General features: G+C 38.4%; 1 protein-coding gene across 1 annotated transcript in view; it reads right to left on the bottom strand.

Annotated features, from left to right (window-relative positions):
* EZR (ezrin) overlaps positions 1 to 15419 on the bottom strand; it is a 50132-nt gene that overhangs the window by 19235 nt on the left and 15478 nt on the right. Inside the window, exons 3-4 of the mRNA XM_089530115.1 lie at positions 10257 to 10340; positions 1598 to 1693 (exon numbers count right to left, since the gene is read on the bottom strand). Of these exons, the coding sequence (XP_089386241.1) occupies positions 1598 to 1693; positions 10257 to 10340 (180 nt within the window). The remainder of the gene's footprint in view (positions 1 to 1597; positions 1694 to 10256; positions 10341 to 15419) is intronic.

Raw genomic sequence — 15419 nt, 5'->3', positions numbered from 1 at the left:
CTATCTTTTTTAAAAAAAAAAACAAACACCAAGAAACACCCACACCATGAAACCTTTAGAATAAGGAGTATGTCTAGACTAGTCTTTACACTATAATTCAACTATGAGAACAGCCCATTCTAGACAGCCTGGCAACTAGTCCTACAAAGGCTTTAGAAGATTAAGTCATATATATTGAGATGTTCTGCTAATTGAAATAAACACAATAGCCAGCTGTTTGGGGTACGCGAAAATATGCTGGGACTAGTCTCTGTACAAAGAGATCAGATTGTCAGTACTGATTCACCAAAATTAAACAAGTAGTCAGTTTGCTAGGGCACATTAATGACAAGACTGCTGTAAAAATTCAAATGCACTTTTCTCTTTTTTTCATTTTGTTGAGAGATATTTATGTCTAAGAACCCTAAAGGCACCAGGATCCTGTCTAATCTTGGAAGCTAAGCAGCGCAGCCCTGGTTAGTACTTGGATGGAGACCACCAATGAACACCAGGTGTTGTAGGGTACATTTTAGGGGAAGAAACTGGCAAAACACTTCTGAGTATTCCTTGCCTAAGAAAAGCCTATGAAATTCATAGGGTTGCCATATGTTGAAAGGTGACTTGAAGGCACATATACACACATAACCTTTGAACAGCTATTTAGGTACATTTTCCCAAACTCCTGATGTAGCTGCCTCTCTAGGGTTAGGCCAGGCAAAATTCAAAGTGTCGATTCTGACACAGGACACTTTAAATCAGTGTCACTAGGGTTGGTGTCACCTGGTATGATAACTCATGGTGTGACCCTCAACTGACCTCCTCCCTTACCACATTTTTTGTATTTTTTTGTAATTGTATTTCCCATATATCACTGAATGTAATGAAAAAGTTGAAATAATAAACAATTAGCAAAATTTAAATTATAACTTTAAATTTCAGTATCATAAACACTACCTAAACATATTTATATGCACATTGGCGCATGTGGCTAAAGTGAAAAATTGGTAAGATGTGATATTTTTAATTAAAAAAAAGAATAATAACTTTAATTTCTGTTTTAAAAATATTGAAAAATATTTATTTATTTTTAAAATCTGGGCATCTCCTTTCTTTCCCCACCAAACCTCACCCTACTCACCCCATCTCTTCAACATTTTAAAGGAATGCAGTCAAAAACCACAGCTCATTTCTGCCAAAAGGCAGATGTTTGGGGAGCAGTGATGTCACCTCCCTTAGGGTGTCACCTGGTGAGGTCCACACAGCACAATGACAGCTCTGCTTTAAATGGCCCTCTGTCCTAAACATTTCATTGCAGACTAATACTGGACAAGTGCACCCACTTAATAATGTTATCTCTGTGTCCTATTCAGTTTGTAAGTGCAAATAGAATATGGGCATTGTCTTCACAGTCAGTGTCCAAGTCCAAACATTATTTAAAGATACTGTTAAACTCCAACAGGGATAGCTTTTTAAAGGGAAAGTGGATATTTTAGTGTATGTTCCATTTTTGTTTGATTTAGTTTATTAATATTTAGGCAGTTTATAACCACAGCATGTGGGCACACAAATATCCTTATTTAAGGGTCATGCATAGAAGTTGCTTTTAAATTTGATTTACCTTTTTGTCAAGCTTCAGCCAGGTTGGGAATCCTTTATTATCCACATACTGAAGACCAAAGTACCAGACTTCACGTAATCCAATAGTCTTGACCACCTGAGGATTAGCAAAGAGCTCAATATTCAGTAGTCAAAAAATCTTTACAACTTCTGTTACAGTTGACTTATCAAATGACTAGTTTAATAGATTGACCACCTCTCCATCCACTCCATGAAATACAGGTTTCAGTACCAAGCTTTGGTGGAACTATTCCAAGCAGAGACATTATTCCAGTTCAAATGGAGAAACATATCAGGAATGAAGTAAGAAAACAATAATGCTGTATTTATTTATTTTCACCAATACAAGTAACAGAAGGAAACCTTGGTCTTAAAGAATGAGCAAAGGATATATTGTTTAGGTGTGTACTGCCTCAGCAGAATAATTGGTGCACAAAACTAGGGTCAAGGCAAACAGGTAATTATAACTGTATTTATGGATTTAAAAACAACAACAATAATACATATTTTTTTTAGCAACTGATGCTGGAGGTACTTCCATTAGCAACATGATGCAAAAACACAAGTGGAAAAAGAAACCGAGTCTTGCGGAACACTCAACTAGGATCCATGTCTATGAACAATAAGCCTCCCTTAAGAGTAACTGCAAAGTTGTTTGAAAAATGTGGAGAAAAGGAAGCAACCCCTGTTATTCTTCCCAATGTTGCTCTACATCTCCCATCATAATGGCCCAATAGTCATGTGGGCAAAGACTGATATGAGTGGGAGCAGAATATCTGGAAAGCTACAGACTCTCTACATCCATGCTATGAAAATTGTCTGTAATTATAATTAATACTGGGCATAGGTTTTAAGAGATTGATAGCTCAGTGTAACTACTGTACTGGGAACTCAACGTAAAATGTAATTGAAGCAATCTCATTAAACTTTCCAAAAAATCCACAAGCAGCTTCTCTGCAAAAGCTAATGAACTAGCAGAGCAGGCCTTGTGTTTGTACCTAATGTCTCAGAGGTGCATATGGGACTTTCTAACCCCCCTCCTTTTTTAAAAAACTACAAGAATCTTAACAGAGTACCTCAGGGAGCCTTCTCCCATTTCACATTCTTTTAAAGCTTCAGTAATATCTTAGCCTCTGTTTTTTGTTTTCCTGTGTCAAGAATTAAGCACAACCTTCCCCTGCTTTCAAGCTAAATTGCACCTGGTACTGCTCAGCTCTATATTATACCGCGAAAACTGCTATAGGGACTCCTGTTTTCCCATTCCCTTATTTTTTTTAATCTTCAGGAAGCCTAGCAGCAGCACCTCACAAATCTGTCTCTCTGTGTTTTATAGCCCTTAAATATATATATCCTGATGAGTTATGGCAGGCCCCACTTTTATTTCTAGGAAACTCTCAGGTTGAAATTTTGATGTGAAACTGGCCACTGCAGCTAACAACAACAACAACACACTCAAATTTTGAAGCATCAACCATGGTGTCTTGATAAGTTAGGGCAGGTCCTCCCATTTTAGCTCTAACTAGCTCCCCACTGGAAGTTCAGCTTAAAAAAACCCTTAAAAGTGCGTGCTTCCACTTTCTGCTAGCAAAAAGCCTCTATAGGCTACGACGAAGGTCTCCCTTCTAAAAGAGACATACAATTTTCTTAACATTCTGCATTTTACCTAGAAATGTTTCATGTATTTTACTGTTACAGACTAAAGCCCAAATATGACTGCTGGTCCCAACCTAGGCAATATCACTTAACCAAAGAGATATATTGTATGTATTTTTGACTTAACAGTTCAGTAGTTGCTTCAGTGAATCCAATGTTGTTTGAAACTAGAAACTGGGTTTAGGCCAAGAGCAGAGGACAGAAATTAATTTTAACAGAAATAGAGTAGGTGTGTGTGCGCATGCACAATTTCCTTACAGAGAACCCTAGAGTCAGAATAGTCCAAAAATGATGTTTTGACGGTTTAATACCCCTTTGAAGCTCTAATAACCAAATACTCTTTAAAGAATTATCCTTTAATACCCTTAAAAGCAATCAGTGTTGCAACTTGCTGAAAATATGTCTACAAGAAAATAGAAATGGAAACAGATATTTTTTTCTCACACAAAAACTGTGTCAAAAATCTCTATATTGAAAACACACCCAGCCCCAAGTTTAGGGCCATGAGAGCTGAAAGGCGACTATACTGAAAAATTCTAGAAAAGTCTTGTGGTTCTGATTTTGTTTTGAAATCAAGAGAGATAACAGACTTTAGCTTTAGTAATATTAATCCAATTCAAGTTAATTTATGTTCTGCATGACCATTTAAGTCCATTCTCCAGAACAACATGAGCACAATTAATGATCCTTGAGTTGTCTGTCTGTTTCCAGATCTGATAAATCTTTTAATGAACACTAGAATTGCTTTTAAAACATTGACTGAACTGACAATGTAATTATAAACACATATCATAGAAGTACACAGTTGTAACATAATTTCCTGAAGATTTGTCCCTTTTCTATAGTGACAATTCTCAATCATTTTAAAAATAATCTTCCTTTTGGGATTGAGGCCTGTCCAAACACATTCTGCATCTCTCCACGCCACTCTTCACTGAACTGAAGGATTCCACAAGAAGGAACCATGGCAGCTGAAGTGGAACCATAATACTATGATTGCATAGTATGAATGGGCTCCAATATCAAGGCAAACTTGTTAGCAGAAGTGACCTGTTGTATATTAATTAGTAAGGGTGGGATCTTTTGAAAATGTTTTTCCTTTTGAGGAAGTAATGCAATCTACTAGGGCAGAGAAGAAGAATACAGTATATAGCTCTTCACTATCCATCATTATTCGCTATACTGATCAGCATGGATAGAAACAACAGTATAACAAAAGCCAGGGGCATAATACTCCCCACCTCTACACCAGGATCCATGGTCACTGAGTTAGCACTGGGCCCAGAGTGTGATGTATGTTTCCCATCCCTAAATTCAGCAACAGACATAACTGCCACTCCATGGGATGCTGAGATACCAGCATTTATTTTGTAATTATTGTTTGGCAGTTTTCTCTGTTCATGACTCAGAAGCCTAGGGCCCAAAGATTTGCCCCTTCATTTCTCTTCAGCCCTGACTATGGGCCCTTTTACATTATCCAATTACAGAACCATGATTCCTGTTTAACTGCCGTGGCAACATCCTACAGAATGATGGTACCTACAGATTTGGGAGAGTACTTAAAATTCTCTACCAGAGAGCAGTAAAACCTCTCCATACTACAAAGCTCAGTACAGTGGAGCCTTGTTATATGCTGGGGTTTGGTTCCAAGATCCCCCATGGATACGGTAACAAAATCTGTGGATGCTCAAGTCCCATTAAATATAATGGCATAGCAAAATGGTGTCCCTTATAAAAATTGGAAAATCAAGATTTGATATTTGAAATTTATACTTTTTTTTGAACATTTTCAAAGCGTGAATGCTTGGATCCATGTATAAAAAATCCATGTATAAGAAGGGCCAACTGTATTTCACAGGATGCAGTTATGGCGAGTAAGCTGGAATCACAATGCCGTAACTGCATAGTAAAAGAGCCCTCCATAATAGGATCTCATAACAAAGGCATTTAGTGTCCACTGAATCTTTATACAGAAGCCAGTGTGGACAATCCCAAGAAGATTGTGGAGGACCGAAAAAGTCAAACTAGAAAGCTCTTAAACTACAAGCAAAATAATTCTTAATTTTTGAACTAAACAGCCATCTCTCTAAGAGCAACTGCTTTGCCTTTAGGGGAAAGGAAGGGAATCCTTGGTCCTCCAGTTCTTTTGCCCTACAGCTCCCAACAGACCTAGCCCATGTGGCTAAAATTAAAACACCATGGGAGCTTTAGTCCAAAGCACCTGAAAGGCTAAAGGATCCTTATCCTAACTTTATATATTTGAAATCTTGTACTGTGGTGTCTTTCCAAACATCTTGATGGTGCCTGGGCCAGGTCAATTCAGCTCGTCCTCCAACAGTGCCCACTGGGAATTTTTAAATTTAATTTTATTTTCTGTGGATTCTACTGCCCTTGCTTTGCTATTATGCACTATAATAAGTCTCAAATGTTTTCCATTACATATATATGGAATTACTGTATGATAGAGATCAAAGGCTACCTCCTCTAAAGCTTGAAGTATAACAATTAGTGCCTATTCATGCAGTCTTCAGTTCCACTCTGCCGCTCCCAACACCCTCAGGGCAAGGTTGACAGCCCTGATAATGTTGCCAGCAACAGAGAGAGAGGCTGCAGAAACCCAGGAACAAACTTGTTAAAATGCTAACAAGTAGTTTAAGCTGGTCTTCTCCAATCTGATGTTGCTCAGATTCATCTGAGTACAATCCCAGCCATCCCTAGGCAGGATGGCCAATGACTCTGCTGCCTGGGGGGAACTACAGTGGAACACACCTTACATGAATCTGCCCTTGGCTTCCCTTTCTAGAGTAATTCACATGACTTTTCTCAACTTGAGTATGTATTTAGTCACTCTAACTTGGCACAGTGACATTATTGACAAAGAGGGAGTAATCAGCTACAAAAACCTACATTAAAGCTCAGAGAAAATATAGAGAAAAAGCCATGAAATGTTACTTTTAAGAAGAGGAATTATAGTCCAGTTGTATCAATTATTTGTAACGGCAAACAAATACTGCATAATTTCTCTAACAAGAGGACCTCTTGCGCTTGACAAAAGCCCTAACATCTGTGAGAGGTTTAAGCTCACCTTACTCCTGTATGTGTCTTTTTTTGTTGTTGCAGATGTTGGTGTTCCCTTCTACCCAGTGGAGTCATTAGCGTTGATCTCACCCAGTGCAGTAAATCATGGTGTCACTCCCCCCCACCTTCTTCTATGCCACACCATACAGAATCCTTAGTAATGTTTTTTGTAATAATGCTACTTATAAATCTTATTTCTCTACATTACTGAATGACATGGCAATTGTTGTGACATAAACAACTAGCAAAATTTAAATTATGCATTTAAATTGTAATATATGCACAGCCCAAATGTATTTGCATGTACATTTCATGTTGTTAAAATTAAAATTTGATAAGATGTGACGTTTTTAAAGAAAAGTTAACAAATTATTTTTTTTTTAAATTTTGATTTTAAAATGTTAATTCTTTTAAAAACCTGGGGCCTCTCCTGTCTCCACTCATACCTTCTACTGAGTGACAGAATTTAAAGGGATGCTGGCAAATGCCACAGCCCCTTTCTGCCCAGTTTGTAGTGCAGTGGTTTTGCCACCTCCAGGATGCCACCTAGTGCAATCCACACTCCCTGCATCCCCTTAGTGATGACCCTGCTTCCACCTTCTTCAGTGGCCAAAGCCCCCTGCACTGTATTTACCAGTGAGCTGCTGTATACCCAGTATAGAATTCATTACAAGACATGTAACACCTATTAGCTTAGCTTTGAAATAAGAATTATACCAGAGCGGGCAACTTTGGTGGGCTCAGGGGCCATTTTGTTTCTGGAACCCTCAGCTTAAGGGACTGCCAAAGTGTGCTCCAAGTCCACTTCTGTGTTTGTTTCTTCAAGGCATATTTTTTAAAAAAAGTTAAACAGTGCTTAAAAGTGCCTTGTGGCTTATTTAGAAGGTGAACAGCTGTTAGTGGGAGCTTCCAAAAAAGCAATTCACCACCTTTTGGGGGTCCGGAGAAAGGATGGGTCGTGGGAATTGGGGCCACAAAGACTGCCCTACATTAAGCTCATTAAACAAACTCATGGAGGATATGCTTTCAGTAGCTATTGTCCATAACAGCTAAATGTAGTCTCTATGTACAGAGGCTGTATACATCTGACAATCCAGTGCTAGGGCTGGGATGGCTTATAGCTTATATTCATAACTACCTTTCTTGCATTTTTGGTAGACAAATATAGGACTCAGTAAACCTTCATCTCACCTAGGAAGGCAATTCTGAAACTGGTTGATAGTTATTTGGGGGCAACTTTGATTTATAGCTTCCTGCATCAATCAGGCTGCTGCTAGCACCTTAGTAGTTCCTTGGCTAAGTGAAGTGACAGGGAGGAAGAGGCAGTGGCAATAACAAAGACCAACATTAACTCTTTCTTCCAGAAGAAGTTCAAAACATGAATCCTACAATTTGCTCTGCTAGGCTTGTGATTCTACATTATCTATGTTAAAAGGGGGAAAACCCCTGCAAAGAACCCTCCATTTTAAGATAAGCCTTTCCTAGAAAGGGTTAAATCACTGACAAAGAACTGACTGCTGACTTCTTGTTATTTATTAACAAAATATCTTTTCTCACACTGTAACAACTTTGAAAACAAGTTAAAAGTTTAGGTTACTGATCTTTGATACAATTCTTTCCCTCTCCTTGACTATACACCCTCTTTCCTGACCCAAAGAAGTACTCCCTGAAGTACCAAAAGGAAACAATGGCCCCATACAGACAAGCCAAAATAAAGCTGCTCCGGGTCATTTTGGAGGTAGGCTGTTTAAATGTTGCATGCGTCCTAAGAGTCCGGAAGCCATGCCAAAGCCACGATCCAGTCCTAAGCACTGGAGCACAGCTTTGGCACAGCTTCTGGACTCTTAGGACACATAAATAATTTAAACAGCATACCTCCAAAGTGACCCGAATCAGCTTTATTTTGGCAGTCTGTATGGGGCCAATGTTACACCTTTTAATAGGGAACAATTTCTCCAAGTCTCAATTGAAAAGGGAAAAAAAACCCTGCTCCACTGATATACTACACAGTTTAATCCATTATCAAATACAAAACTCCACGTATATGCCTTGCAATCATGGCTCTGGTAGCTGGACCTTTCCATCAAAATGAATGGCAAAGTGATAATGGTAGAAGAGCACCCAAACTTACATGCAGTCATTGCACCAAGATAAAGGGGATTCATTCTCTCACCTCGCCTTGCTCCCCATCCCTCATATTCAGGTGTATTACAGACCCTCTTAATCTTATATTATGCATGCCTTCCCTTTCTCTGAAATCACTAGAAGTAGCAAAACCCCTTGAAAAATATAGCCTGAAGCCTCAGGTTTAAGGTAGAATAATATAGACATTCCACTTACAAATGTGAGGTTCCTCACCACCACAAATGACAACAAAACAGGAGTCCATTCCCAAACTATATAGATCAAACACATTAAGCCTCTCCACTATTCCTTGGGATATAGACTATTAAGTCATTATTACTTCCTCATTATTGCAGGGTATTTTCTTCTTCCCACTTGTTAATCTCACAGCAGTGGCAGATGCTGAGTAGTTTAAGTATGATTAATACATGCTTCCACAATTACTCATGTTGATTCAATGTAAAAGAACATGTACGTGGACTCTAGATATAGTTCATTTGTAGCTAATTAATCAAGCAACTTTTATTAACTGATTATTGTTATGCTAAAAACTTAATGGTGGACAGGAATAAGGAAAAGCTGTAATGTCTAAACAGGACAATCCTGACATAGGTTTTTCCTACCTAGTTTAAAAGTGAAGAATTATCTTTTAATCCAGAATGTACATGGCCCTTATTTCTGAATTACTAAAGGCTCAAAAGAATACACATTACTGCTTTGCTATATCCTCTGACTGCTAAGGTTTCCACATTACAACTCGACACTTGGCACTGCCAGTCCCTATTGCCTTTCTTTGTTTTTATTGTCAAAGGCTTCCTTCCATTTCTTTTTAGCCAAAAGGACCAGCAAGAAGTCCTTTCACTTGCCCCTTAAATATTCCAGGTGCAGATTTTTAAAGAATGTGATTCTCACTCTGGTGTCTGTGAAGCTGCCTTTCCCTCCTATTTTTAAAGAAAGAAATACAGTAGATGGCTACAGCCCAGTGCTTTCTTTTGAAGAGTGCTCAACCACGGAGAGAAAGGGTAAGCTGGGAGTTTCTAGAGAAGGTTATACAGAATGCCTGGTATGGGGCATTGAAGGAGGTGGCAGTGTATGTGCATTTTGCAGGGATGGGGTTTGATTTATTCTTGTGTATGTTGTATTTTTCCTGGTATTTTCTTCATGTGGTGTGTTTTGTGCCTGGGCTGTGTGTTTATGTGACCACAATGTTCATTTTTTTGTGAATGTGTGTATTTATATGAACATTCCCAGTTTTTTTGTGAGGGCAGATTATGTTTGGCATCTGGAGCTCAACTTTGAATCTGTTCTGTACTTCATTTCTTGGCTAAGTCACTTGTCTGAATGTTATCAGCTTGTCTTCTGTGAAACCAGCACTGAAGCAGAAAGTGTCAATTCAAAAGAGTGATTTCTCACTCTCGTTCTCCCCTTCTCTCTCTCCAAGCTCAGAGACTATTTCTGATTTGCATTAGCAGCTTGGACAAATGTCTGTTCATTCAGTCTCATCCAGTGTTTTCTGGCTGTCCACAAAACTTATGGCAGACATTTTGTGAGTGGCCATTCTATAGGACACTCATTTTATGAGTGCCCACAATTCACCCACAGAATTTGGAATGTGTCCACCAACTCCCCCCCCCCCCCCCAAAGTTATGGGATTCCAGCTTTAGGGACATCAGTTTTGGGATTTCTCTATGGGCAGATCTTCAAGGTGCCAAACACATGCATTCCAAGACTCTCTGCCCATAGAAAAAGTCAATCATTCGGCTGCAGACAAACTGGAAGAAAATGACACACATATTCATACTAACCTGGTCAAACAGCTGTTTGCCTGTAGTATTAGGCTGGATGGCAAACTCCAGCTCTGCATCCATAGTGGTAACCCGAACATTGACCTAGAAAAGAAATTAAAATAAAGGATAAGGAAATGGAGGGCCACATAAGTGCAAGAGTTTTCCAGTTTACTGGTATCTTATGTGTGGAGTATAGATCTATAACTTGGGAATCAAAAGTGTTTTTTAAATGCAAAGTACTTGAAAACTATTGTGATGTCCTGCCAGGACTGTTTGAATTTCCCCCTGCATTTTCCTTTGTGTTGGTTCAGGCCATAGATTATTTTAGTGTAGAAAAGTTCTTTGTATTAGTTTATGGGAGGAGCTGTAGGTTTCCCCTGCTTCATTTCTAGGTTTGGTTTGCCCTTTCCTTTAAATTAAATTTCCCCCCTTTTTTGAACTTTACATCTAGTTTCAGATCTTTTTGGGTATCACGGTTTGTTCTCACCAGGGTACTGGCGTTGCACACCCAAACCTGCCACCACCTTTAGTTGGGTGTGTCTTCATAACTATATTATAATAATAGCAATGCTTAAGAGGCACAACTGTTACTTTTTAAAAAAAGATAAATCCTTTGCATACACCAAGGCAACAGGGCCAAACATTATCCTGAGTGTTCTGCTGTCTTTGCAACTCAGCTTTGAATTGGATTGAGCTTTTAATGAAGCAAGATGACATTTTAGTGTGGATTGTTCCAGAGTATGCCATTACACTAAGCAGGCCTGCTATTACTATGGAACTTGACATCTTAATTAAAATCCTTTTGGAATTAGGACAAGGAACTGACTACATTAAGGGACAGCTTTTAAATTATAACATAGTCCTTCCTGTTATATTAAGAGCTGGAGTTATTCTGGGGTTTTAAAGAGGTAAAAGGATGGTGATTATTCTTCCAAGCTAATCAACATTAATCCAATAAGCATGCAGTGTTATGTTGCCTTTAAGAGGTCTACTGAAAACAGAAAACAAGTTTACGGGAATTTATGGATAGAGAATAATGGTAACAGAATTTTCCGTATGCCTAGGGATGTACATGAAAACAGTTTTATTGTGCATTAATCATAGGAAAAGAAAGTTGCTCTTCCGGCAGTTGCTATGATAGAAATTCTCTTATGCTGATCCTACTAGGAATGAAGTTAATATTTTGAATTCTTTTGCTGAAGCAGGCCAACACCTGTCTGGCCCTACATTCTGTTTCCAACACTGAAAGTTCAGAAACAACATGTAAAGATTAACAGCCACCTCGGTTTGTATTCACATACTTGAATCACAGAGATATTCTACAGCTGAGCATGAAGATTTCCTTAAAGCTATCATGGCCATACACAGGTATAGATCACCTTTCATGAATGTGTCAAACATTTAAATTATTATTAATGGAATGCTGGGCAATATGGCACATGATTTGTCAAAACAGGAAAAAAATCCTTATATTAGAATTAAAGTTTACAAACTACTGTAAAGCACATAGTTAAAGACTGTTCTCATGGATTGAGGAGGATCTATGCTATGGAGTGTTGCAGTATAATACATCTACTTTATTGTGACTCCAAGCATGAGAAAACTGTAGTCAGAACTCTTATTCTGAATTTATTTAGAATTTTTTATTCTAAATATATTCAAAGCTGAGCTAAAAGTAATTGCAACAATACATCCATAATAAACACCATGTATTATAATTCTCTTAGGTTATAATCAATGCAGTGTGGAAATAATGGACAGTTTGGTTTTCCAAATATTTATTCTCTATAGGATTTAATAAACCCTTAAAATATTAGAACAATGGGTCCTCTCTCTTAGTCTCCATATCCAAAGATGCCCATTAAGAATACAGTGATTGGCTATAACAGTATAAGCCTTAAGGTACATCTGTTAAGAAAATCTCCTTCTCACCCCAATGAGACAGTGACCTTTGATCAGATTTCTTGTACCTCCTTAAGCAAGGTACACAATCAGTCATATAAATCACAAAACCTGCAGCTCACATATTTTATTTACACTTCTTGGTGAAAGCCAATATCCATGTAAAGTATGTTTGCACTGAAATACTAAGCAAGGTTCAGAAAACCTTTTTGTTTTCTTTCCCATCTGTGATGGGTCCTTTCTTCTTCAATACAAACATCCTGTTTATTAGGAAGCGAATTGACTCATTTAGCTGCTAAACTTGAAACCATGCCTACTCACCTAAGAAAATCACAAATATGCAGATTAATCCCTTGGGCACACAGAAAGCCTTTTAAGCTTATCAAAACAAACACCGGCCAAAAAGGATCCACAGTGCTTCCTAGCAACTACCACTAAGAGCCAGCATAGTATAGTGGTTTCAGCAACTGACGATGATTCTGGAGACCAGGGTTCAAATCCCCTCTCAGCCATGGAAACCCACTGGGTGACTATGGGCAAGTCACATTCTCTCAGCCAGAGGAAGGACAAGGCGAACCCACTCTGAACAAATCTTGCCAAGAAATGACAGGGTCACCTTAAAACTGCCCTAAGTCAGAAATGACTTGAACGTCCATAACAAAATTATCACTGGGAAAACAAATGATATAGATTCTCTAAATGTACAGCTTTTAAAGTTGAATCTACTTCTATTAGGGGGAAGATGGCAAGTTTGGCTCACACATGCAAAATCACTTGGATTCTTGTATCATTCTAAGAAGCTCCATATATGAAACTCACACACACTAAAAGCCACAGGTCAGGTATTCTTTTTACACACAATATATTTTATTTCAGATTTTATTTCAGACATTTCAGATGTTGAATATAAGAAGTTAGCTTTCAGCATGGTGCGTAATCTGCCCCATATTGTCATTAAGTTGGTGCATTTCTCACACTGATGAATGTTACAAACTGTACAGAATTTCTGCAAGGGTTCAGTGGTTATCATCTCTACACTGTAACAAGCAACAGATATCAGCAAAAGACACTTCCCAGTGATTCAGCTAAGGAAACATGAAAGAGCACTAACACTTAGGATCCTCAGCCTTTGTAGAGAAACAATGGCACTTTATAGACAGGCCCTATTGGGCGCCGTTGTTAGGCGTGGGGGCGGCGCTTCCTGATGCGCCTTGCTCCTTGCATGTAACGAGGGCATCAAAATGGCGGTGCCCTATACATATGGGCGCCGCCATTTTGACGTGATGGATGGACGCTTATAGTCCGCACGTCATGACGCAGTTGTGACGCCGCAAGTGTGCCATTGGTGCCTTGCGGCATCATAACTACACCGCAAGAAGAACCCACTTTTTGCAGGTTCTTTTTGATGCGAGGGGGAGCCGTGCGGTTTGTCTGCTGTGGCTCCCTCGCGCGGCAAACAAGGGCGGCGGCAGACCGCCTAGAAGGGCGGTCTGTAAAACGCCAATGTGACATGGAACAAATCAAAAGCCCACAGAACTCTTGACAAAGCCACAACACCAGTCCACTTCAATGCTGTATCTTAAGCACATGGAATGACTCAGACATGCCTGACAGGACTTTTGATTCCTCTGTACAGCCAATCAAATTCTGGTTTATACAGTCCACACATACATAAATACATACAGTCACTTAGAGAAAAACTAGCAGCACCCAACACTGCCTTCCAGGATGTTTAACTAACATCCAGGAAGGCAGTGCTGAGAGCTACTACAATCCACATTAATAAGTCAAAAATAGAAGCAATACTGTACATCATGTAAAACTGCATACCATAGTATGAAGTGCTCTTGTGAAGTGTTGTAGTAAGAGATTAAACACTCAGATGGAAAACCTCATCAATAACGCAACCACAGTGGATTCTTAAAAATCAACCTTTTTTTTTAGAAAAAATAAAGATTAAGTCTTGATAATTCACCATGTAATTTGATTCCATTGGTTCATCTGGAGCTATTCTTCTAGTCTGGAACTAACAATTAGATTTGGACCAAAATTTCTCTTCACTAAATACTTTAAAATACTAACCGAAATGGAGTGTCTTGAATCTATTAGGGTCTGCCTTGTAGAGAGAGACCATCAACTGACATATCCAACTCCTCCTAGAGTGTGTTCTCCAGGGTAGGATTCCGGATTATTTTCAAACCCTTTCACTGCTGGTGTCGAGGAAGGCCTTTTTGTTTGCAAGATTGAATGTACCCTCAAATGTGACCGGGACAGATATTTGCAGACCCCATTTTTAAATTGTGTATGTCACTGTGATCAAGCTCCAGTTGTTCTCCATCATATTATATTGCTTTGTCCATTGTATATAATTCCGAGGGAAAAAATTGTTAAAAAGCTTATTGGAAATGAATATCTGTTGGAATGGGTTATCAGTGGGATACATTGGAAGATCGGAACCTGCATATTACCAGGCTAATGGCCAATTTTCTGGTGGAGGCAATAAAATTATGGCTTAAATTTTAATAATGATCCTGAAGTTTTATTGTAAATGTATGTTGTTGTTGTATGCCTAATAAAGGTTGACTGACTGACTTAAAAATAAATCTCATCACTAAATGCTACCTAAACCTACTTAGAATCTCATGAAAATGAACAAATCTCTCTCTTCCAGTTGCTCAGATTGAGTTACTTACAATCAAACATAGGCATTCATTTAAGTTTTCTATTTCATGAAAAGAGTTCTAGTCTGTCCCTGCAATGAACAGTAATTACCACTTTTTGCTTCACATTCATGACTTTCAGTTTCTGTTTCTCAGTAGACTAACGTACAGTAACATGATATAAAAAGGTGGACCAGAAAAGGCAAAGGAGTGAAATGGCACAAAGAGACCATATATGAAAGGGGAACAAAGGACTTTGCCACAGAAGAAGCAGTTTAGATGTTGTAAACTGCTCCCCTGGGTTGTGCATTAACATACTGGTAGTTTAGTGTTTTTTGAGAAACATGGGGAGATGTATCAGGCAAAACTTTTGCTGAATTCAGTGATTCAGACTATGGTTTTCTCTTGGTGATTTCAATCAAACATTAAAATTCTTTAAATCAGATATTTAAATCAATGTGATTTAAAATATTACCTGTGCCAATCTAATTTCATTGAAAAGGAACAATTACCCAGAATAAAAAAAAATCACTTTATTTTAAGAGTACCCTATTAGTACATGTATAAAGCAATGCAGCAAACAATAATCCACAGCACATTTTAAAAAATGTTTCCAGGA

The sequence above is a fragment of the Sceloporus occidentalis genome, unplaced genomic scaffold (genome assembly GCF_023333645.1).
Source record: "Sceloporus occidentalis isolate IW3139 unplaced genomic scaffold, rSceOcc1.0.p SCAF_6, whole genome shotgun sequence".
NCBI classification, from domain to species: Eukaryota; Metazoa; Chordata; class Lepidosauria; order Squamata; family Phrynosomatidae; genus Sceloporus; species Sceloporus occidentalis.
Note: the sequence above shows the minus strand (reverse complement) of the source record. Positions and strands in the feature narration are given on the sequence as shown.